At 43.4% G+C, this 24717-nt stretch overlaps 2 protein-coding genes and 1 long non-coding RNA gene across 11 annotated transcripts in view; 1 reads left to right on the forward strand and 2 right to left on the reverse strand.

Moving 5' to 3' along the window:
• Positions 1 to 15765, reverse strand: part of htt (huntingtin) — a 46586-nt gene extending 30821 nt beyond the window's left edge. For 2 of the 7 annotated variants that reach the window (XM_042101321.1, XM_042101347.1), the window contains exons 1-20: positions 15388 to 15765; positions 13651 to 13734; positions 12710 to 12830; positions 12316 to 12375; positions 11840 to 11919; positions 11278 to 11416; positions 9433 to 9574; positions 8551 to 8729; positions 7229 to 7433; positions 6376 to 6423; positions 6005 to 6082; positions 5431 to 5837; positions 4021 to 4144; positions 3750 to 3868; positions 3272 to 3383; positions 2766 to 2903; positions 2335 to 2493; positions 2045 to 2142; positions 1596 to 1735; positions 345 to 408 (exon numbers count right to left, since the gene is read on the reverse strand). In XM_042101321.1, the coding sequence (XP_041957255.1) occupies positions 345 to 408; positions 1596 to 1735; positions 2045 to 2142; positions 2335 to 2493; positions 2766 to 2903; positions 3272 to 3383; positions 3750 to 3868; positions 4021 to 4144; positions 5431 to 5837; positions 6005 to 6082; positions 6376 to 6423; positions 7229 to 7433; positions 8551 to 8729; positions 9433 to 9574; positions 11278 to 11416; positions 11840 to 11919; positions 12316 to 12375; positions 12710 to 12830; positions 13651 to 13734; positions 15388 to 15485 (2595 nt within the window). In that variant the 5' untranslated portion in view covers positions 15486 to 15765. Of the gene's footprint in view, positions 1 to 344; positions 409 to 1595; positions 1736 to 2044; positions 2143 to 2334; positions 2494 to 2765; positions 2904 to 3271; positions 3384 to 3749; positions 3869 to 4020; positions 4145 to 5202; positions 5838 to 6004; positions 6083 to 6375; positions 6424 to 7228; positions 7434 to 8550; positions 8730 to 9432; positions 9575 to 11277; positions 11417 to 11839; positions 11920 to 12315; positions 12376 to 12709; positions 12843 to 13650; positions 13735 to 15387 lie in introns of all 7 variants that reach the window. The other 5 variants (XM_042101306.1, XM_042101298.1, XM_042101312.1 and 2 more) reach the window with 4 other exon arrangements.
• grk4 (G protein-coupled receptor kinase 4) overlaps positions 1 to 24717 on the reverse strand; it is a 75969-nt gene that overhangs the window by 853 nt on the left and 50399 nt on the right. For 2 of the 3 annotated variants that reach the window (XM_042101444.1, XM_042101431.1), the window contains exon 16: positions 21232 to 24481. Coding sequence is in view for 1 of the 3 variants with exons in the window: in XM_042101431.1 (XP_041957365.1) it covers positions 24428 to 24481 (54 nt within the window). In the remaining 2 variants the exon portion in view is untranslated. Of the gene's footprint in view, positions 1 to 21231; positions 24482 to 24717 lie in introns of those variants that run through there. The other variant, XR_006033629.1, reaches the window with a different exon arrangement.
• On the forward strand, positions 2798 to 4286 carry LOC121715585. The gene is made up of 3 exons (XR_006033635.1): positions 2798 to 2929; positions 3287 to 3403; positions 3745 to 4286. It is a non-coding gene; the product is annotated as an uncharacterized LOC121715585 (long non-coding RNA).

A 24717-nucleotide genomic window follows, 5' to 3' on the forward strand; every position in this document is an offset into this window, starting at 1 on the left:
AAACTCTTTGGTGCTGCTTTAAACTACAAAACACTAACCACGTCAAACAATAACATGATTAACAAAACACACTCATCAAACATCACATCAAACATCACATCAAACACTAAACTACACTATAACTACAAAACACTAACCACGTAAAACACATTTATGATGCATGCATGATTTGCAGTGAAACAAAAGATGTTAATTGTTGATGTGTGCGTGTTTAGCAAACACCACTCATGCCAAAACACTATTGGACCATTTGGAGTCACATTTAGCCAGGTACAACAGGACACGGCCCAAGTCCCAATCGCAGCAAAAGTGTTGGTGATGTGTACTCGTGTCTGTGTGCATACCCCGGTGTAATGATGTTCTCCTTTGTGCAAACTATCCGTTCTCCTCTCAAGGAAATTAACCAATCTGAAGGACAAGGACAACATTATTATTACAGCACTGATGCACATCTGATCTTCTCATGTACAACAAACTGTTAGCCGGCCAAACGTGTCTAATATACCGTAAAAAAACTCCAAATAATAGCCCAGGCTTTTATTTTCCCAAATACCCAACTGCACTGTCTAGTATTAGAGACAGGTGTCTACATGAGACAGGCCTTTAATTCCCTTTACACAAAACGTTTCCTCTGCAAAGATGGAAAATATTATCAAATGAATTAATTTCAAACACACTGAATGTCTACCCATATGACTAGGCTATCCGATGACAATTACGGATCATCATTCATTTAGTGTTGATATGTTGTTCATTGAGTGAGATAAGATCCAAATAGCGGGGATAGCCAGAACAGATGAAACATGTTTTAATCAAACGTAATTTACAAAGAGATCGCATCACACTGAAAGCTCATATTTTGTCACTAGCAACCTATATCTGTCCTCTGTCAAATACAGTTGCATTTTCAGCCCTGACCAAAACTGTTCAGGAATTATTTATGCAAAAGTGGAAAGTGCGTAATAACGCATTCTCCCTCCTTTTCGGCACAAATGAAACAACATGAACCATATTGTTTCTCCCGTATTTTATTTAGCAAATTTGACAACAGTCAGCTTACATTTCAAATCATAGCCTACTTCTTTCTCTTTATTGCCATGGTGGTATGCATTTAGAATTAAGAATAACGTTTTCTGAACCCTTTTGTTTTGTTGCCAGCATAAAAACAAGCTTACAATCGGCCTCTGACATATAGGCATAGTTCATATTGAAAAAAGTTATACAATTTGGAACTAGCTTTTCCCCACCGGAGTCTTTTAATGCCATCTAATCATAAAGTTAGCGTGCGCAGTCTGCACCATACTGGCTTAAACAGACGATCTGACGGGTTTTAGAAGATTAAATACAACCCGAAACAAAAAAAGACCAGGCCTCTATTTTAGACCGGCCTTTAACCCAGGCGTTTAATAGAGACAGGCTATTATTTGAAGTTTTACGGTAGTAGAATGTGCCCCTACTATATATAATGATGCATTGTATTAATAAGAAACTCGCCGCAGTTATTTATAATGATCTATTTTGAAATCTTAACGACCTGTCCACTGCCTCTGCAGAGGATGTTAAGACCTGTAGTGTGTATAGAGAAGACTAACTACCTGAAGTCCACCTCGGCCACCGTTTCCAGCAGCTCGGTGCGGACGAGCCAGTAGGAGCAGTCACGGAGGGCCAGCAGGTCAATCAGCAGCCGCAGGCCCAGCTCACTCAGGCTGCTGCTGCTCAGAGCCATGATGCAGTGCTGTAACACACACAGACACACACACACACACACACACACACACACACAGACAGACAGACAGACACACACACAGACACACACATACACACACGTCTTGTTAGTTAGCTTGGGATTTAGACTAGGTATGGAAGAAAAAAATTGCTGTGATTAATCATGAAAATGTTAACGGTTTCTTGGTCTAGCTAGTAGCTACAGTGGTTCCTCTGATGTGCCACAACAGTTGTTAAAGTATTATAATATGATATCAAGTATTATATTATTGTCACAGTTGAGTCCATCCTATGGGACCGGGCTTCATCTCCTACTCACCCTCACAGCAGCACAGGACATCTTACAGGTCACCGACGACTCGTCCCGCAAGCACTTCTGCAGCAAAGGCACTAAGTCCACTAGCGAGATGGGGTTTCCTGTGGAGGAGAGGGGGAAGAGGTGGGTGAGTCCCAAAGAGAGAGAGAAAGAGAGAGAGACAGGACAGGACAAGAGTGGATAGAGGATCTGGTATTAGTGTGGTGTAATCAGACACAGTCATAAATCTCCACTGTAAACCCTTCTTGAGAGGCACTCTAAGTGTCTCTCGTCTCGTCTCGGCAGGCGCTCACCAGTTGAGCTCTGGACCGTGGCCAGCCAGGCCTCCACGTTGAAGCGCGTCTTGAGCAGGATGGCCTGGATCAGGGCACCGCACAGGATGGCCGTGGCCCCCCGGATCTGCGGGTCACCGTGGTCCACATACTTCAGGATGTCGCTGATATACTGTTGCTCTGTGAAGGTCCACGCATGAGTACTGGTCATCACATATTTGTGCACACATTTCAACATGCATTCTTGAAGTTTTGTATTTGAAGTTTTGGCCTTTATTCCAATGGGATAGCACACATCTTATCACTTATTGTCCTCCTTTCTTAATGACATGCGACATATGATCTCCATCGCATCTCTATGCATCTACAGTATGCATCCTTTGGGGCTAATAACGGTTTGTGTGTGTGTGTGTGTGTGTGTGTGTTTTGTGTGTGAGTGTGTGCACGCTCACCATCTGGGGCTAGGCCCTCTAGCGGCTCCAGGTAGAGGGTGTTGAAGAAGGCCTCAGGATGGAGAGCAGCGGCCGCCCCCACACAGCTCACGGCCAGGGCCTTCACACTGACCCGCACCTCCCTGTCCGGCACCAGCCCTGCAGCACACCCAACGCACAAGCAGGTCAGCAAACACACACCACAGCCTGCAGTCTGCACATGTTTGCGACATGCTTCCCAACATTCCTGTGCAGCAGAACTTCCCACAATAATAATTGAGGTGTGTTTTTATTTTAATCACACAGAACACTTAAATGATACCAGTTACACCAAATATACTTATCTTGGCGACAAAGTTAGTTCTGCATACATTTCCACATTCATATCAGTGATATAAAGTAATGATTGTTTTCCTGAAATATTATATTAAAATGTTCAATCCAACCAGTCACTATATGATTGGCTATTATGCCAATTTGGCTATTTTGCCGATTTCATTTAATTGGCCCATTCTCCTCCTCCTCACCATTTTTCTGTCCAGTCAGTAGGAAGGAAGCGGCCAGCAGGCGCACACAGTGGACCAGAGGCTCCTCCTTGGGGTCGGTGTAGTGTCCAATCACCCCTTTGATCCTGGACGGCTGCGGGACCAACAAGTATGGTCAGTCTCACAATCGCTCCTTCTCTAGCACAACGATGTAAGACTGTCGGCTTAATCTCAACCAAGGGGCCTCAGTAGATCTGTGTGCCTGTGACCGTCTGTGTCTCCGTCTGTACGTTTCTGTCGGTCACTGCATCTCTGTCTGGGCCTGTGACCGTTTTAACTGTCCCAGGCAGCTTACCTTGTGTCTGTGTGTCTGTGACTGTCGGTGTCTCCGTCTGTGTGTTTTTGTCTGTCACTACACCTCTGTCTGGGCCCGTTTTAACTGTCCCAGGCAGCTTACCTTGTGTCTGTGTCTGTGTCTGTGTCTGAGACTGAGACTCTTTTCCTGTCCCGGGCAGCTCACCTTGGTCTCTGGGTCGGGGGGCTCCAGCTGCTCATCCTTTGGTATGAAGCGGTCCACACTGCTGTCCGACGCCTGCCTGTTGTGACCTTTCCCTTCCAGCAGGTGGGGCCTCGTCATGGCTTTGGGAGCAGGGAGCAAAGAGAACACACATTACTTGTGTGATATTTGGGACTGAATTCATGTCCAAGACATACTGTTGCTTCACAGACTTTATTTTCATCAAGTGGGCATTTCTAATGTCACAGATGATTGCTGACGTTGGCACACGTACCTAACACGGACTGGGAGAAGGACTCCAGAGGTTCATCTGGGCCAGGAGCGCCACCCTCTTCCTCCTCATCTTGTAGTGTTCCAATCTGCATCCCTGAATACTGACTCTCACTACCATCCAGAACCTTTCACACACACACACACAAATACATTTTTACACAACTGACAAATTCAGACACAGCTAGGTCTAGGCTGAACTGTATGTATAAGCTGTTGACAGAATAACAAAGATAACCAAACATTCATTAAACAGTAACTGACCATTCATTACTACTTGTTCTAAAATGGTAAGGAAACAATGCCCAGTAGAAGTGCTTATTGTGCCTGAGAAAAGGCCTACACATACACAGCCATGTCTGGTGAAATGGCAAGAATTTCATTCAGAATGACTCATCTACCTCACACAGCAAGACACATGCTTACATCTGTGTTGGAGTTGTACTGACGTTTTGTTAAAAAGTCCTAATAATTAATAAGATGATTTACATAACTGCAAATATCTTATCATATGTTAATATTTTACCTAAGCTAAATTTGTAAAATTGAGTAAACTTTGCACTTTGCATGCGCAGGCCTTTCTTTAGGCTGTTCAGGGCATGTTTAAACAGGGGAAGACAACTCGGGCCAGTGGCTGGGACAGTGTCGTTCAGATCTCTTCGTTGGCAAGCGAACATGCTCATGGGTTTCAGGCAACTTCAAAAGGAACAAGACAGAAAAAAATCGATATCTAGACGAAATAAAAAAGAAATCAGTAACGCAGATGCGGATGCTGGAGGGATGACACTATCCATGCGTGGCGTCTTAACGGGAGAGGAGGACGAGGTTTTGGAGCCCACAGATCTCTGGGAAAGAGAGAGAAAAACGAGCCGAGGATGACAACGATCATGTTGGGGGCGGGGTGGGGTCATAGAGGCGGAGTCTACATCTAGGAGGGGGAGGAAGAGTTCAAAAAATGTTTTTTTTTTTTTTTTTTTATCTCAATACACAGCCAATCAGAGCACGTGCAAGAAAGGAGAGTTCCAATGCAATAAGGGCGAGACCACGAACGAGCACAACTGGGAGGGTAGACACCAAAAGCCACCCTCCCTCTCCCCATGAAACCAAAAATAGAAGGAGTAAAAAAAAAAGGAAAAAAGACAGGGGGGGGTGGGGGGGAGCAAACTGTCTGAAGCCGCCTGCTGACCTGGTCACTCCCGCTGGCCAGAGAGGCCACTGAACAGGAGGAAGAGGAGGAGGAGGTAGAGGAGGAAGAAGAGGGCCTGTAGGCCGAAGACGCCTCGCCGGTGGAGGACGAGCTGTCCGAGTGTGTGGAGGCGTCGGGGCCCTCGGTGGAGGTCGGAGAGGGCAGGGTCGGGCTCGGACAGGGGCTGGGGCTCGGACTGGGGCCGGGCCGTCGCGGTGGCACACTTACGAGCTCAGGGCACTCCGAGGGTGTGGCGGCCGAGTCAGGCCCCTCCGTGGTGGTCTGGGAGCTGTCGCTCGGGGCAACCGAGGGCCGCTGCTGCTGTTGGTCCTGCCTTGAGTCACCGTCGTCCACGGACTCCTCGCTGGTCACGGCCGCTGAGGGGACGGCCCCTCCTCCTGGCCCGCCGGCGCCACCACTGGAGCTGCGGCTCAGCATGTCCTCCTCGTCGGCGTCTGCGTCGTCGGGCCCGCTGTCGCCCCCGGCGCCGCTCAGCTCCACCGAGTCGCCCGGCTGCAGGGCACGCTGGGAGGAGCGCGGCTGCTGGGTAATGATGTCTGCTGGCGTCAGCGAGGACACGCCCGACGACGACGGCGCCGACACGTCGCTGCTGCCCGACTCGGTGGTGACTGACGCTGAGAGAGAGAGAGAGAGAGAGAGAGAGAGAGAGAAAGAAAAACGTAATTTGGACGATTGCTTTCTAGAAGCCTTTAGCCGGTTGTGAACGGCTTTCTCCTTTCCTCTCGATAACCCTGTGCTGGTGGTTTGGCCTGTGGATAAGAGATGGTGAGGGTCTCCTCACCTGTGAAGGAGCCGGTGACCTCTGCCCTCGTTTCAGGGTCATCCTCCAACCCCTCCTCCTCCCCCGACAGCACTTTTCCTGAAGGTGGAGAGAAAGGTTAAAGTTCACGGCCATCACAGTCCAGCCACTTAAAATACATCTCCATGCTGTACAGCAGGAGCAGAGGCACAGCGGTCAACTTTAAGCCAGTGGGTCCAGACAACACAACAGACAGACGCCTCTTCATATCTTTCCCAACTACCATTTATTATCACCACTAACACAGACAGAATCAGAAAATGGGAGACCATAGACCAGAACTAAGGGAGAGGTAAAGCACTGAGGAAGCAAGGAAAGAGGGGGAGGTGTTAGGGAATAGCACAGGAAGTCACCTTTCTGCTTCCTGAGGAGGAGCGGGCTCCACGATGAGCTTCCGCCAGCTGCAGAGGCAGAGAGGAAACAGGAAATAAAGGCAAGAAAAGAAAAAATAAAAGCCCTGTCAGCCCACGGGGGAAAAAGCCCCCCCCCCCTTTTAAGGAGTGAGCGCAACCGGTTAAGAGAGAAAACAAATCCATTAAGAGTGCAGCACTTCAGAGTGAGTCACGTTAAGGAGACCAGCAGACAAGTCATGTGCTTCCAGTCAAGTGAAGTGATTAATAGAAACTACAGCAGCAGTAGGAAAAGTGAAGTGAAGGCACAGTGATTAAATGTGACAGATGTGCATGTGAGAAAAGACTATTAATACCCAGATGCCATGAGTGTTTGAGAGCCAAATTACGTTAATTGGTAGAGCTTTGAGCAAGACTGCACCCGCTGATTTGAAGCTACTGGAACATGAAGTCAGAAAATGCGCTTCCTTCTTGTTAGAACTTTTTTGTACCATTTCAAAGTTTACAATACTTCGGTTTTTCTTTAGGGATCCTCACCACACGATCATCGAAGTGTAATATTTTGAGCATTGTTTGTTTTTTGATGTGAGAGCTTTTGCACCAGAGCTTCCACTACAAGCCATTTCATTGTGAATTGCTCAAAACACCACCAATTAACATTATTTTGATCTCAAACGAAAGTTTGAACTTGTTAACAACCGAAAATAGACCCTAGGTTGTTTGTTCTCCGGAGTATCCCTTTAAGGGATGGGCAATCGACAGACACGTGAACCAATCGACAGTGAGCTTGGTCATGACTGACGGCTGGGCGGTCCAGTGAGGATGGCAAGGGCAGAGAGAGAGTGGAGGGCTTTACCGATGAGCTCCACGATGCTGCCGCTGCGGGCTCGGCCGTCTGCCTCCTGGCGGAAGACGGTGTGGCGTGGCAGGACACCTGGGGTGGTGAGCATGTGCAGAAGCTCGGGCGGCGGCGTGCGGAATGCCTGCTGGAGCAGCTCCAGCGAGGCAGTCACCACGTTGTGGTCGCCGTGCTGCGTGTAGTGTAGCGTCAGCTCGTACACCTGCAGGGGACACCAGATGGAACACAGGCTTAGGACCTTAGGTTCCAATCCAACAAAAAAAAGTACAGCCTGTTCCAAACTTAACACGTACCAAACATGTGAGGATGATGAACACTACGCAATTTATTTTGTTTCATGACTAATTCATGATCAAGGGGCAGCCGTGGCCTACTGGTTAGCGCTTCAGACTTGTACCGACCAGTAGGTACGGCTGAAGTGCCCTTGAGCAAGGCACCTAACCTCACTGCTCCCCGAGCGCCGCTGTTGTAGCAGGCAGCTCACTGTGCCGGGATTAGTGTGTGCTCTACCTCACTGTGTGTTCACTGTGAGCTGAGTGTGTTTCACTAATTCACGGATTGGGAAAAATGCAGAGACCAAGTTTCCCTCACAGGATCAAAAGAGTATACTTATACTTATGGTATAAAACTGGTAAACAAGACCACATGCGGCCTACACCCTCTGCTACGGAGTTCAGCTGGACTGAAGTCTCACTCTGCTGCACGGTCCCTTCAGCTGGAGTGGGCTGTGAACACTCGGATAACACAGAGAGTGTGACGTTCTGAAGTAATGATGAAACTATTGCAACACTCCGAATTTACAAACCATTTCCAGAGTGCCACAGTGTGCTTGGAGTGGTCGTTTACAAATATAATTCACCCATCACACTCTAAAAACTTCTCATAGGGTTCTCAACAACAGCAAAGTATCCTTAAAGGGCAATTCCATGCAAAACTGTCACATCCATAACGGCAACTAAATACCATGGCATTGTGTTGGCGTTATGGATGTGACCGTTTTGTGCGGAATTGCCCTAAATGACGTCAAGAACGCCACTGGTCACTGTTCAGTACATGAAGCCTAGCCATGCTGAGACAAACACAGCAAGCCTTCATTGAAATGGTGGGCAAAGGACAAAGTGTGTGAACAAGCACAGCTCTTGCACCTGAACTAGAGCCATCATGTGACATGTGGTAGCACTGAGCTGACTTATCAATGTTTGCGCTTAATGCTCATGATTGATTTTACTTAATTATCACATTAGCACTAGACTGAAGACTTTGCCTATCTAGGCCCCAGAGTGTGGTCCAGGACCAAAGCCATTGGCTGGGGCCCATACCTGGACCAGCTGTTCTGGGGATGGGGAGACGTCGGCCTCCTTGCGCATGACGCCAAAGCTGCCCTTCAGGCTGGTGTTGGGCACTTGCTGCTGCAGCAGGGGCATCAGGTAGCGCAGCGTGAGCAGCACACCCAGGATCAGGTGATTAGGCCTCTCCTCATCCACCGGAACCACCAGACCTGAGAGAGGGGGAGAGGGAGAGAGGGAGACAGAGAGAGAGAGAGAGAAGAAGGGCGAGAGAGAGAGGAAGAGCGACTTAATTAAACAATGTGGTCTCCTGAGACCAGCTGAACTTGTAGGATGTGTGAACAGAGACACATTCTAGAGAAAATTCAATCATTTCTTACCAATAGGAAAAATTTTACAATTTAAACAACTAAAATGTTTGCTAGACAAGCTATCGTAAGGCCTCCAATTACCACCACTTTCGTTCGAAAATTCTAAAACAATGATGTTTTTTAATACTTAGAAATAAGATAAACGAACCTTACATTTTTCAGTAGCCATAGGTGTGTAGATTTGAACCAAATCTACACATGAACGTTTAGACCGAGAATTCTAGTCATGAAATTAAAATTCCACTGGAGCTCCAAGCGGATTTGTACACGCAGCCTTACAACACTGTTTACAGCTCTTCGGGTCACGGTAAAATGTCATTTTTGGTACATAGCTAATTCAGATACACTTATGGTGTGGGTGCTTGCGTTTCTTTAGGAGTCCGCCGTCTTGGTTTGTATAGAAATGGATATTAAGTGACACATACACGCAAGACGGCGGAAATACGGGACCGACAGTAATAGGGGGAGTTCCGATATGTTGGTTGAGTTTGATTTCAAGAGGCATAGAGAAGTGTCTGTGTGTGTGTGTGTGTGTGTATCCTACCGAGCAGCACGTTGAGGAGCCAGGTGTAGAAGTAGTGTGTTCTGCGTGAGTGCTGACAGACGCTGACGGCACAGCTGGCTGCGGTTCGGCGGATGGTGGGCGAGCTGGACTTCAGGTTAGCCACAAATGCTTTCAGCAGCACCTGAGGTGTGAAAACACATACGCACCACACACACCAACAGACAGACATGTTTCAACATCATTGGTTATAATGTGTCTGTGTTATAAGGCCATTGTTATAATGTAAGTCTGTGTTTGGGATTTTGGTTTCTTATTACGTTTTTGATAATGACTGAAACCCTGGTGTCTTATCTTCTTGGTTTCTTATTTTTTTTTTTTAATGACTGAAACCATGGATATACTACCTACTAATGCAAACTTTCATATGTTAATGGGAACATAAAAATGAACTTCCATGCATATCACCTTCATTAATCATACTACATTTAACAAAAAAAACAGCAATACATTTCCAACAATGACCCGCCTGTAGATCGTAAACAAGTCTTGGCAACTTCATCAAGCAGTGATGAAACCTGATATTACGCAAACAACACTTAAAGCCCTGCCCTGCCCCACCCGCCTGTGTGTGGGACAACCCCTGGGACCCCACTGAGAGACACAAGCATGAGAGACACAAGCAGGCCTCAGAGGATGAGTTGTGTGGATCTGCCTGACAACAGCACTCACCTGCAGTCCCCAGGGTGTGTGGGGGCGGGGGCATATATGGCATTTTGTGTGTGTGTGTGTGTGTGTGTGTGTGTGTGTGCGCGTGCGTATTAGTGTGTTTGTGCCTCTGCAAGTCCATTTGAAGACGTGTGTTGCATATGTGGGAGGGACAAATTCAGACCAAAACATAACTTCAATCAGGCAGAAGGAAACGTGGGTTGTTGCCTCTAGAGTGCGACAAACCATAACGGTTATGTGTGTGTGTGAATGCGTGTTCGTGTGTGTGTGTGTGTGTGTGTGTGTGTGTGTGTGTGTGTGTATGCGTGTGTGTGTGTGTGTATGCGTGTTCGTGTGTGTGTGAAGGTGTGTGTGTGTGTGTGTGTGTGTGTGTGTGTGGCAGGGGGCAGCCATGTCATGGATAATTCAATCACCCCGGCCAACATCATGGTCCATATTTAGTGCATGACGTAAGGCTGCTGGGGAGGATTGTGCACGCATGGCGCATCCGCGGCGGCAGACCCTTGGGGGCGCCACTGGCAGGTTAGTGTGTAAGAGTCCCAGCAGCAGCTCCTAATACCGCGACCGCATTCTTCTCCACTACATCAACCAATTAGCTAAGCTTACACAGGTCACACCACACGGCCTGTGGAAGGACTCCGAGTGTTGGCTAATCTGTATGTCCAGGTTAGGCGGCGGCTGAGCCCATCATGGTCTTATGTCCTTGTGTCAGAGCTAGAGGGGCAGTGTAACTCTACGATCTGACCAGCTTTCACACAGGATAGGGGAAGCAGCTAAGGCTCTCTGGTTACATGAGAATAAGACAAAGACTATGAAGCCATACTTGGGAATGCAGTGGACATAGCTGAAAGACAAAGACTGCATTGGTGTATTGAGTGAAGTCAAGTCCAGCAAGTGGTAAATTGACTAGTTTCAAATGCTTCTCTTCCTGTGCAAGAACTTACACTGACTGAAGGTCTTTCATTAACCCCCCCCCCCACCACCCCAGATGTAGAGTTTTAGAACAGGTGCTTTCTGACTAACGTTAGCTGGACAACAGCTTGAGAAGGAGCTGGATTTCCCACTGAAAGCATTTAGACACCACAGACAAGGGTATAGCACGGGGCAGTTCAGGACTTCAGGAGCCAGAGCAGGGGAAAGCCAGCATGCCAGCCTCACCTTGATCTCTCCGTCATTAGCAAATTGGCCCAGGGCAGACATGATCTTGGGGATGGAGGAGGCCAGAGTCTCCTGCACCATCTCCTCCTGACGCTTGGTGATCCGTGTCAAACAGGGCAGAAGGTTGACCAGGTAAGGCCTATAAGCGCGTGAGCGGGGGGAGGTTGAGGGGGCAAGATAAAAACAGACACAGCACATTTATAACGGACACAACATTTCAAAGGGATAACATTGGGGGGGGGGGGGGGGGGGGCAAGTCTAACAATCTCACACGAGTCTATCAAGCCACTGTGGCATTTTACTTTCCCCTCCCTCCCACTGTGGACCGGTTCCATAACAACAAATCACCACCCACAAACTACTACAGCATATGCTCAACTCCACCCTTAGGTCTCAGCATATGCTCAACTCCTAACTGCTAGCTAATTTCCAAACGCACTGTTGCGAGATCATGTCACTTTGAATAAAAGCGTCTGCTAAATACTAGTCAACATTAACTTTAGCTTCTCTACTGGAGGCATGTAGGGCCCCACTCTGAGCAACCAGGGGGCGCTATGCATACCTGCACTTCTGCGGCCGGATGAGGTGGGCCAGCTCTGCAAACCTCCACAAGGCAGCTCGCAGACTACGGGAGGCACCGTTCTATGGCAGAGACAGAAAGAACTTGTAAGTTAGATGCACCCAGATACAACCAACATACTTTGTCATGAGTATTTAATAATTACAGATTGTGTTCTGCAATCTATTAAATATATGAATACATAGGAACACAATGGCAATGTAGAAGGATCCTGACTAAAAGCCAGTCAGCCTGCAACTGTCTCCGTTCTGCTAAGCAATCATATTTTGCTTTTCTGAAATCTGAAGTTGCGAAGTGCATAAACTATGAATTTCCATGATCTAACACACCATTTGCCCATTTTGCCCATATCTATAATAATAATAATATAATATTATACAATAATAATAATATAATATTGTTCATATTACTATATCTTGCTGAATTTGCAGCAGCAGTTTGGCAGCTGATTCCCTTACCTTCTTAATCTCTTTGTACAGCTCCAGCTGCAGCCTGGGTAAGTTGGAGTCCATCAATGCCTGATGGACATGGGAAATGTCACACATTCGTACCAGTCACACAACCTTTCAAAACATACTGACCAAGCTCTGAAATCATTAAGCAGGACCCAGGTCACTCTGCTTGTGCTTCAATCTCCAGTGGTTTTGGGAAGGCATAATCTAAGATGGGAAATCTCAATCTAGTATAGGCTATTCATTTTTTACTGAGGATCATCAGCCACAATTAGATCTCATCCTAATTTACACCTGGTGGTGCCTTCAGATGGAATATTTTGATGCAAATTCTTTAGCACTGTTTCCTATCTAAACTGGCACATGTACTGTGTGGGTACTGCATGTAGCCTTCTCTCACTTTGATGATTTTGTTGAGGCACTCGTCCGCCACCATCCTGACGTCAGACTCCTTATCATCGGTACACAACAGGAACATCTCCATGGCGATGCCCAGAAGTTTCTGGAACTCTGGCGACGTCCTGTTCCCAGCACCATGGGGGCAAGAGAAAGAGGGGTTCCTGTCACTCAACAAATACTGTCAACAGCACTCTCAAACCAGCATGCCAAAATTAACCAAGAGATTCATCCTTGTTACTGGTCAAGACTAACTGGTATTTGTTAATTCTAAATGCCTGCCTCTGTACAAAAAATATTTAGACAATAATCCCAAACATGCAGACTCACAACTGTAGTCTGGTTATTGCTGACATGAATTGATGATAAGCTACCAAGAAATATTTTACTTATACTAAAACTCGCCTGTCACTTCATGTAGCCTAACCAAAAACCCAGACATACATTATGGAGAAGACACACAATAAACAATAAACAGCTTATACTCAGTCAAAAGTGAAGACACAAGAAGGATATTGCCAATTTTATTTTTACCACACATGCTCTGGCTCTACAATGCACAGACTCTTGCTATAATTTTGGCTTAATTCTTTCAAATCATGCACTTCATACTTTGTATGGTCATTGCTAAAAAGTTCACATCCAGTAGACAAATGGCCTAAGGCACGTTGATCGACTTAAACAATAAACAGGCCTACATGCCAGCTTCAAGGAAACTGAAACACTGAAATAGAGAAGTAATCGATTTTCATTCCCTACCTCAAACCAAATAGGCTAACTCGTGTCAGACCCTAATATCCAACTCCATTGCAAATCTGCTTCAACATTCCATTCACATTAACAGAAAAAAAAATAATAATAACAGAACCATCATCTGATCTTTATTTCTGTGACTCATAGACCCTTTAGACAGTGACTCACAGACCCTCGGGCTAAATAGCATACCTCAGAGACTGTGCCACAATGTTTTCACATATCGTCAGACAGTGGGTCACCCGATCCTTTTTGGTTGTTGCGAGATCTTTTTTCCTGGGGAAACACAAAAGGATGATTCATTTAAACCAAAAGAACTCCAGATACCTGAAAAAACAATGACTTGTTAAAAAAAAAAATGGGCACGTTGTGTGAAACTGAAATATAAACCAAATTCAAAATTGGTAGCATACACAATCCTGTATATATCTGACATTCCATAGCCAAGATTATAATGCAACTGCCTAAATAAATACATCCCAAAGGATTATGTATTGTCTCAAAAAATTATTTTTTTGTCTCACAAGAAATAAATCAGCTCTTATTGAGATTCCACCTGCTTCTCCAAAGGGTCCCAAGAGAGGAGTAAGGCCAGATAAAAATAGATTGAGAGGACAAACAGAGTATTTTGAGATCTTATGATTAACTTAAATTGGACTTAAATTTCAATTTAAGTTCAATGTAATATCTGAAAATGCTGTAATTTTGCCTTCCTATGAAATTTCTGGGAGACCAACTTCCATACCCTTTAGAACAGTACTGAGCCTATGCTTCAGAAACTATGAAATCACATGATGAGTCTCCAACTGGAAAACAGAAAGGGCCCACGTTTTAAAAAATGTGCAAAGTGCAAGTCTGTCAGCAAGCAAAGTTCTCTTGCATGATACCCTAGTCATCGTGCTGCATGCTGGTTGGCAGGTCAGGTGAAAAGTGTCCATCACAGTTGTCATTATTTTCCAGTTTCTTTCCCACAAGTTGTTGGCTTCCCATCTACAACTGGTGCATATTGGGCCAAATCACTCTAGAATTACGGTAACCCCACTGAAAATATTACTGTATGATCTACTACTGTAAAGGAAGGTTTGTAAGAGGATATTAACCAAAGTAAAAACGTGTGTCCAAATGGGGAAACCTTTCACTGCACACAAAGATACCTGCCAAATTAACATCAATGCCGTATGCTGGTCATTTCTGTGAGTTTTGCAGTGGGACCAAACAGCATTGGCATTAGTTTCAAGGGCAATTTCTGTTTTGCACTTGTTGAGTCACCATTATAAATGTTCACTCAGTCACTACGACAGTCTTGATGTTAGACAGGCAATATGCTGAATTGTCTGATCAAGACCGTATAGTTGTAAAAATTCAATGACAAGTGCAAGTAACGTGAGACTGCCATAACAAACAGGCTAGCTACGTAGATCGGCTACATACACCATCATGCTAGCTATCAAATAAACCGCAGAGCTGGCCAACCAATGCATTACGTCATTGCTCAATTAAGAATCTATGTGCGTCAGAATTTTTCATAACAGCTACAGAGTTCATGTGATCAATAGCAAGCATAACTGTTGCTCAGCTGATGACCCGCTGGTGTTTGTAAGACTGAAAGAAAAGAGGGCAGTTTGAAAAGTGCATCGTATACTACCAGTTAGCCTAGTTACAATAAAGCTAACTAGCTAACCTTGGCCCATAAAACGTTCTCAAACAAGTGATAATGTAATCAAATAAACACCATGCATTCATGGGTTATTAGCTACCAGGTGATACGACGTTGACAAGCATCACATCACAAACAGACTAAATGGGATGAACACCTCAAAAGATTGCTTTTGACATGTTTCCTTTCAAGCTAATCGGGTCTCAGCCTGCCGCAGAACTGCAACCAGCCAGTGTGACTTCAAATTGAACAGCATTCATTATATCACTTACTGTTTTTGAACTAGCTCTTCGGCCGATGGTGGTCCCTGCTGTTGCTGGAATGACTTGAGAGACTCAAAGGCCTTCATCAATTTCTCCATGGTGGCCATTTTAACGGGACCAGATGTCGCTAACGTTAGCTAGCTGGCTAATATTTACAAATGAGCTAAGTTAGCTAACTCGCTAGCTGTAGGGACGATAAAAATGCTGCAAGGAGGCAGGCGGCCGTAGCACGTCGCAGGTGATGGACACTGCTTGCGACGGCTTCCGTCCACCGCTCCAGTCTTCTATAACCACTAGGGCTTATTTGACTGCAAAAATGTCATTAAATGAACTGGTCGTTTATGATGTACCATCCGACACTGAAAGCCATCTTTGATGATGCATCCCATCAGCCTCACTAGGAAGTGTTGTGACAGCTTTGGAGGCCGCCCCATAAACTTCAACCAATCAGATAATGAACATGTGTAATTGACAGCTCCAATGACCAATGGGAATGTGAATCTACCTAATTTGAAATATGATTGGAGCCCTTTAGACAGGGCTTTTGTTTTTCAGCGTCACGTTGCCGAAACCATGAACGCTGGTCAGCTTTATCAGATCTATAAGCCATACGTGTGGTGTAAGAGCTCCGATCAGTTTATGGAGAAGCAGTGGAGTTGTATTCAGATCTGTGGACAACATGCAAGAGCAGCAGACCCGACTGCGTGAACTGTAGCAGCATAGGCATACTGTATGCTGGATGGCACAGCAATGCATGGTAGGCTATAAGGCTTGGTACAAACCAAATGTAAAAGTGTTGTTATGTCATGCAAATATATTGCAGGTCAAATTAAAGCAACGTATTATGTTATGAAACTAATAAAGCCACCTTTCTTAGTCACTTAATAACACAAATGCATATCTGCATGTCTGCATCACATTAGCCTACATATCGCTGTGTTTCTGTGTCTGTATAGGCTACAAACTTGTGTGCTTTGCTTGTTTGTGTATCTGTCTAGGCTATCTGTGATGTGTTTGTGCGCGTGTGTGCAGGAGAGATATGATGCATTTTGTGTGGGATTTGTGTGGTGTGCAGAGATTTGAAATAAATTAATAAACAAACAAAATAATAATAATAAATAAATAAATACACAGTACACAGAACTCTGGAATTGTGTGTAAGCAGTTGTAAATACTAACTGCTAACTGTAAGTTTTATTTTGAATAGATTTTTTCATAATTTTCTGTGTAGCCTTGGTTGAATGCATGCAAAATAACAAGTAGGCCAAGTAGAATCCAACAAAAGGCTGATAAGGCCAAACTGCTACTCCAAGCTTTATAACCGCTTACTTTGAAATCTGTAAATTCATCCTCACTGTTGTCAAGCTCTGAAACAAATAAACCTAAAGCCCCTTCTCAACCTGCTGTTTATGTCAAAAGCTCTGCATTTTTACATTGATGATACTATGATATAAAAACATGAATCAAGTTAGAAGTCTACACTGATGATGGATAGAGATGGGGATGCACCACATTGTGTGAGTGTGTGTGTGTGCACATATTGGTCCAAACCCATGGAGGTTGGCAGAGGTGGTGGTTCATAAACTGTTCAAAGCTCCAGATAAGTGTCCTTTGGGACTGGAAACTCGCAGGGAGCACAAACTCAGGCACAAACTCAGACAAAACAATCAACGTACAGAGAGATAATATGAGTATGCCAATTTCATACCAGCTCAATGTCTCAGTGATGTAGAAGAATTATCTTAGAATGACAAGGATGAAATAAACTGAAGTTTATGGAAGTGGATATCTATGACTGCATGTTGCATGAATGTTGTTGAAACCTGCCTATAGGGTCTTTAACAGTTGTCATGTAGTGCTTATCTCTGTCTTCTCAAAGGTCATCTTTTGATGGTTGCTTCTGATCAGTGGTGGAAAAAGTATGAAAATATTGTACTAGTAAAAGTACTAATACCTTGATGAAATATTACTCAAGTACAAGTTAAAATACCGATCTGAAAATGTACTCAAGTAAAAGTAAAAAGTAGTTCATTTAAAATGTACTTTAAGTAAAAGTTACTTAGTTACTTTTTTTTTTTTTTTTTGGGAGGGGGTATCAGAACAACCAGTTTTACCAAATACTTATTAATGAGGAGATACAGCACTCCATACACACAAAATCCTCCATAGTAATGCATGGGGTTAGTTTGTAACGCCAATATGGCAGTTGTCTACACATCATATGTCTACACATATCACAACCCTTCCGCGGCAAAACGTCGACATGTGAATACAGTGAGCCAATCATGTGTGTGTTGTAAAATACATTGAGCCAATCATGTGGTGTGCTGTGAAGACATCGTGCCAATCATCTGTTGTGATCTCGCTGCTGGAGCAAGATTGGTGTCGTGAAGCCTTACACACACGCATTTCTGCTGAAATAGATGCACGATAAGTGCCCAAAAAGTGTTGCAATATGGCCGCCGAGTGGAGGTACTTACATGGTGTTTAGTGGAGGTACTTGCCTGAAAAGGATGTTGAGAAATGGAGATCTATGTGAAAAATCACCGGAGTTCTCCTTTAAGTTTGAGCAGTAGTTGATTTTCAAAGTTAGTTGCACTCATCCTTGGGTCGCTTTGCAGTGAACAGTAATCCAGCACAACTGAAAAGCCCCTCACAGGCAGCTGGGGCAGGCAGGCCAATATTGAGTTGCAGAGAGTTTTTTTTTATATTTGGAAATGAGCAGAAGGTTCAGCAGATTAAAGGGCGTCGTACTGGGGGGGAAAGTGGGAAGTATAGGGCCCCAATGGAGGAGAGGGCCCGTGAAAAGTGGAATACAGGGGGCACAACATTTTCACCAGGCATTAGTAATAACTCAGGTAATCCACACATAAAAAATCCAAACAACTCCATAAGTAGAGTCATGTAATGAAGTGGAATAACACAGTGGAAAAGTATTGAACTTGCTAAGAAAAAGCACTAAGGCAAGGAAAGGGAAGGAACGAGCTGGAATCTGTATAGAGAGTAGTTATCCTTTCTATCTGTGCAAATTAAAAAAAGTTTGGTTAGTAGCCTACATATTGTTGGGCTATAAAAAGGTTTTTCATTACCAAGGTGTCACACAAGAAACATTTCATGATGGAAAAAAGCAAAAAGCTCTCCCAAGACCTTTGCAACGTTATTGTTGCAAAACATATCAATGAAACTGGTTACAGATGCATTTCAAAACATCAGAATCTTCCAGTAAGCAGCATGGGAGCCATTATCTGCAAGAGGAAGACACATCACTGCATCATCAACCGGCCATGCACAGGATCTCCTCGCAATATTTCTGACCAGGGAGTCAGGATATTCAATTCAAAGAGCCAAGGACCACTCGGAGAAAGCTCCAGAAAGACTTGAAGGCAGCCAATTCAATTAAATAGTTGTGGAAGCAACTAAAGATCAGGATTCACAAGAGGGATCCCTGGAATCTGTTTAGAACATATGGGCCAAAATCACACCTGATACTGCGACTAATAAGTTTTGTCATACAGGAAATGTCTTGAAGCTGTCTTTACAAACAAAGGCTTTTCCACAAAGTATTGAAGAAATTTCAGTAGGCACGTTCAATACTTTTTTCCTGTGTCATTCCACTTTAATACACAAAACTCTTATGTTTGGATTTTTTATATGTGTGTTAATATATGTGTGGTGAAAATTTTGAATAGGCCTAGACTCACTGGAAGTTTAGGCTAATTACTGAAAAAAAAAAAAAAAAAGCGTTCAATACTTATTTCCACCATATATTAATTTTACCTGAATATTTTAACTTCCAAATTAAATGTCAAAATGAATGTCAGACGAAATTTAAAGTTTGACTGACTGGATTTTGTATAGGCCTACAAAACATAGTGAAAACTGTGTAAGGTCACTCTCACTCTCCCTTGCTAAAGAGCTAAATGGTTTAGTCCGCCTGCACGATTCATAAGGTAGTCTATCTGTTGTTTATTTAGTTGAGCATCGCTAGTAGTGGACCGCTAATTGTTTTGTTGCTGGGGCAATGTCTTTCTCCAAGAAAGCCAAGTCAGGTTACTAAAAACAAAGGCCAAAGCAGGAAAAAGAGAGACATCAAAATGAGGAGAAACAACTGCTAATAAACTTCTTTCCAAAGAAAGGTGAGCACAAACGTCAAAACACGAAATCCCATGGTGTTTGCTTAAATATCTCCGCAATCATTAGTGCTAAAACGAACTGAGACAACCGATTGGAATAGCGGAAAATACACTTTCATAGGTTAGGGTAATCTGATGCATCTCGTGATCCAGTTCCATCACTTTCAGAAAGACTGCATGGCGCCAGCTTGATTCATGTCCTGTTGTAGGCTACATGCTGATCATTATCACTAGGCTAGTGGTTAAGGGCGCAATTTCTTTCTCTCCCTTTCCGTTTTCGTTAGTCTTAACTTTTTTTTTTACTCAAGTAATGGATGGGATTTTTGATGTAGCGAAGTACAATACTTCACTCAAAATGTAATCAAGTAAAATTTAAAATACCGATTTTATAAACTACTTAAAAAATACAAAATACACAGAAAAACTACTCAATACAGTAACGTGAGTAAATGTATTTCGTTACTTTCCACCTCTGCTTCTGATTAAATATGTTCCCATGTGGATGGTATTTACACGTGACACCAATGAGTGGCTGGCCTTCCTCCTGGAGTTTTTGAGGAAGACAGTGAGGCTGTGATGGCCTCATTTAAACACATTTTAAACATCTAGTTTGAAACAGACATTTTAGACATACATAATGTTTTGATGTGCATCATTTTATCATCATTTTTGTACAGGTGTCTCCCTGGTTGACTTACAAGGTCTACTTCCACCTGACTGAGAGAAAACTCTAGGTGGCGTATGTGAGCTGTCATCGCCAGAAGAGGGGAGGGCTGCTTTTTGATGACAGCCAGGAGAGCAGCTCTTCCATCTTGAGATGGGAGTCAGTCTTGAGGGTATACCTTCACCATCTGTCTGTAGCTGTAGAGAATTGTTCATCGAGTCATTCACACTTTTTGTTCCTTTCTGTATGGTCATCATACACACACGCACACACACACACACACGTACACGTGCGCACACACACACACACACACGCACACGCACACGCACACACACAGCAGTGGTTCTCAAAGTGTGGGGTGGGTCCAGTGGAGGAGGAGACCCACTGTGTGACTTTACTATGTAAAGACCTTAACTGATTACATTACACAATAGCCTTCTATGGCAGCAGTCCACAAAGTTCCTTCAGAAATCTTTGTAGTTTATTCAACACAAAGGCACTTCTATGGAGATGGCACTGGCCATGTTGTGTGCATGAACACTGGCACAGACAGAAACAGTAGGACAACTACACAAGGCATAATGCATAGGCTCTAGTTGCTAACCAAGTTACCGGTAATAAGAGGATATTAATTAAACATGAGCTAACTATTCCCTTTTGAAGATATGATTTCAAAAATAAAACGTTTGAGTACTCAACATTTCTGGTTTCCCAATGTGCTAAAACACACTATTTGCTTTAAAAGCAAGGACATTTCTCAGTGATTCCAAACGTTAGAACAGTGTACGTCTACAGGAAATAAAGACACAGTGTTCTGTTTCCTTTTATACAAACGGCAGTGTATTATTTAATAATTACAAATGTCAGATATGGTACAACACCCAGTGATAGAACAAGAATTACATTGACTGCAGTGGTTGAGACATTACTGTACAACTACAAAATAAAAATCCAACTGCTCTCCTTGTGTAGATATGGGTATATCAACCAACAATTCTGAAATGTTGGCCCCGGATAACTGTTTACAGACAAGGAACCTGAATTGTACAACCGATACATGCTTGATAAATTCACCTTTTTTATTATCATCTTCATTATTTTAACAGACATTAAAATACACTTTGTGCACACATTCAAACAGGTATAAAGCCAGACTTCCTTGCTGACAAAGTGTGGGGACATAAGAATAAGCTGATGTAATTTGTTGGAAGGGAAAAAAGGATATGAGGAATATACAGAAGCTGATAATTGGCACATATGTCAAAGGCTAAACTTTAATGTGTTCTTATAAACAGTGATGATATTATTCCCTTTGATGATACATTAGACTTTGATGGAAGCGATTGAAAAGGAACATAAAAAAAAAACCTGAGAATTATTCTCATGTTTGTAATGCAATGCTTGTGAGCTTAACTAGAAGGAAGGACAGAGATGTGTCTTCACTACAGCATTCTGAATGATGTAACAATGGAAGCAGAGTAATGATTGACAGGTGAGTCAGGCCACCCTGCAGACAACAGTTGGGGAAGCAGCGAGCAGCTATAGAGCAGCATTAAGTACTAAATAGGTGTAAATATGGAATGCTCTACACCACAATGGTTGGATCTTAAAGCTCAATTGTGTTTCTTTGTGAAGTTCACATGAAGTTGGTATTTTTGTTGTTTTTTTCTTGTCTTTATATTTTTATACACACACACACACACACACATACATTTCCCCTCATCACACAGTGCCCCTCTCATAAGCAAAATCTTCCATGAACATTGTGAAAGCACGTAGAGATCTTCACAGGTCCCAATGCACATATGGTGTTTGAATGGGACTTAGTTGGAGTCCAGCGGTGACTCCAAGGGAGAAGACGTGCATCCTCAATGACACGAGAACTTTCACACACTTTTCAACAGCTTACTCCAGAACAACTGTCTCTGTCATTAACCCAGGGTTTATTTACAAGCAGGGTAGCCGGAGAGCCCCACTGCAAGAGGCCGGGCCATCCCCAAGTTGGATGACATTAATACAGTACGACATGCACACATGATTAAACTAGAGAAAGAAAAAAAAAAGTTATAAATGTCTCTGATTTTTCACAGCATTAAAATTATATTACATAGACTTTTCAAAAGGAAAAACAAAAGTTTAATCCAAGTAATGTAAGCATTTGTGTGCGCTGTCATGCTCGTGAGTGATAACTAAGTCAGCATCAGGTCCTGCTCAAGAAGAAGCTTCAACAATTCCCCCTTCTACTTACATTTCAACCACTTAACAAATATGAATAGTCGGGCATCGGGATGGTAGATTTACTTGAGCATAAGCCATTGAAAAAAAAAAACACAATTGTGATTACAAGCTCACGTTTCCTGTCTTCTACAAGTCCAAAGAGAAGGCAAATTTAGCTTTTCAGATTAGTTTGTGTCCGGTATACGAGTCTCTCAGCATCTCTCATGGTGAATATGTGGTAAGTGAACTCACTCACAGGCCTTTATCCCACAACACCCATATTACACAACTGGATCAGTAGGAGAAGGACAGAAGGCAAAGGAACTGGAGGAAGAAGGGCTATGAGGGACCAGGCAGAGGTTTGTCTAGCAGGTACGACTAAGAGACCGACCCTGATCTGAAACAGGCTATACATTAAAAAAAAAACAAAAAAAAACGGTGAAGGATATTCTAAGGGAATGTACAGGGAATGTAAAGTCAAACCTAGCCTCAGTGTACTGTAGCTTTGATGGGGATTGTGAGTATAACAGGGTCAAATGGCTTTCCCAAAGACCTCTCTCAGTCATGAAATTCATCAGCCTCTCATGGAGGGGTAGGGAAGCAACAGCACTTTAAAAAAAAGACCCATAAACATTTATAAAAGGTAGTCCAGACATGTTGTGTGACTAGGTGTGCATAGCACGCGTTTTTGGCTAATATGTAGGATGAGGTCTCAAGACAGAATATAAAATTTCAACTCGACTACCTAATATCTATATCATGCACAATGACAACAATCAATGCACAATGAGCTGTAAATAAGCTAAACGATCTCGCTCTCTTCCAGCGTAAGAGAGAATACGCACAGAGGAGATCTACTCAGTAACGGATCTCCAGCTTTTAGTTTAAGGCATGAACATTCTTGAGTCAGTTTCTGAACTAGCACACGCACATACAGAAAAGACACTCGTCGTAAGTACCCTTTAGCATATCTGTGGATATTTGGAATGTTAAATTGAAGAGGATCATCAAATATTTCAAGAGGATAGACACAACCCAATGACTCTCTGCACAGTGTCCATGGACTATAGTTATATGTCTGCAATGAGCACGGGTGTCAAATTGCGTGCATTGACCTTGCATCTGATTATACATTTGCCAGCCATGCAGCATTACACTCCTCCCTCTCCGATACTTATTATGCTTTTCTTTTCCTAATCTGAACTACTAGAATGGTCCTTGAAAACTGATGTTATCTCTACAGTCATACACCTCCACAGTAACATGGGGTATGTCTGAACAGACAAGTCTCCTGTGCTTCCTACAAATGGAAATTAATGTTATAATGAGGCAAGATTAGATAAAAAAAAAAAAAGAGTTGGCGAAGAAAAAAAAGACAATTGAATCATTCAATATTTTGTTGCTTGCAATAAACGTCTACTTAAAACAGCTCTTTGACCAAGATGACCAAATACTAACTCTATGACCAACAAGAATGTAGCAGGGAAAATGCATTTACTCCCTTAAAATGCATTTGCCTTAATTGGGCATTTATAACATGTTACATCTGACCCATTCAGGCTTAATTGGCAAATCAATTTGCAGCTTGGTGCAGGCAAATGTCAGAAGAAAAACTATACATGAACTAAAAGCAGTACAGACAGAAAAGACCATACAAACAAAAGGCCAGATGCTACCTTGGAAATAAAAAAAAAAGTTAATGAATACCATACTGTGCTTCATTAAAAAAAAAAAATCTCCTTAAATACACATGTTCATACTCATTCCAAAATGATAAAAGAAAACAATGCTATGTATGCATTCAAGTGGTACTTATATGGCTTTTTGTACAATACAACCTTTAGTGAAAATATACATCTAGACATAATTCAAGTACAAATGTACAAAATCTTTAAACTCATACTTTTTTCTTTAATTATAATACACTTTTGTTACAATTCATAAATACAGTTAGTTTAACATTCATGGAGTTTGTAAGATCTGCTTTCTGACTGGCAGCTGACCAATGGGGGTGGAGCTAGGGCAAAGGAGTGGTTTAAAGACGTGAGGGCTCCTCGTCCTCTTCACTGTAGCTGCTCTTAAAACACACCTGTGGGCCGAAAGACAGACCGTCAGGGAGGGGCAGCTGGTTGTCCCCCGCAAAACACGCCCAAAGCACACAGCAAAACAGATGCTGCTGTTCAACACACAGCTCGGACAGACACACACACAAACACCGTGCAGGGACAGACTCAAGTTAGTGAACAATATTGGACGAGAACAAGAACAAGAACATACAAAAAAAATAGGCAAAGATGAGGTGAGAATGAAAGGAGGCGATTATCG

Source organism: Alosa sapidissima, chromosome 1 (genome assembly GCF_018492685.1).
Source record: "Alosa sapidissima isolate fAloSap1 chromosome 1, fAloSap1.pri, whole genome shotgun sequence".
Lineage (NCBI taxonomy): Eukaryota > Metazoa > Chordata > Actinopteri > Clupeiformes > Clupeidae > Alosa > Alosa sapidissima.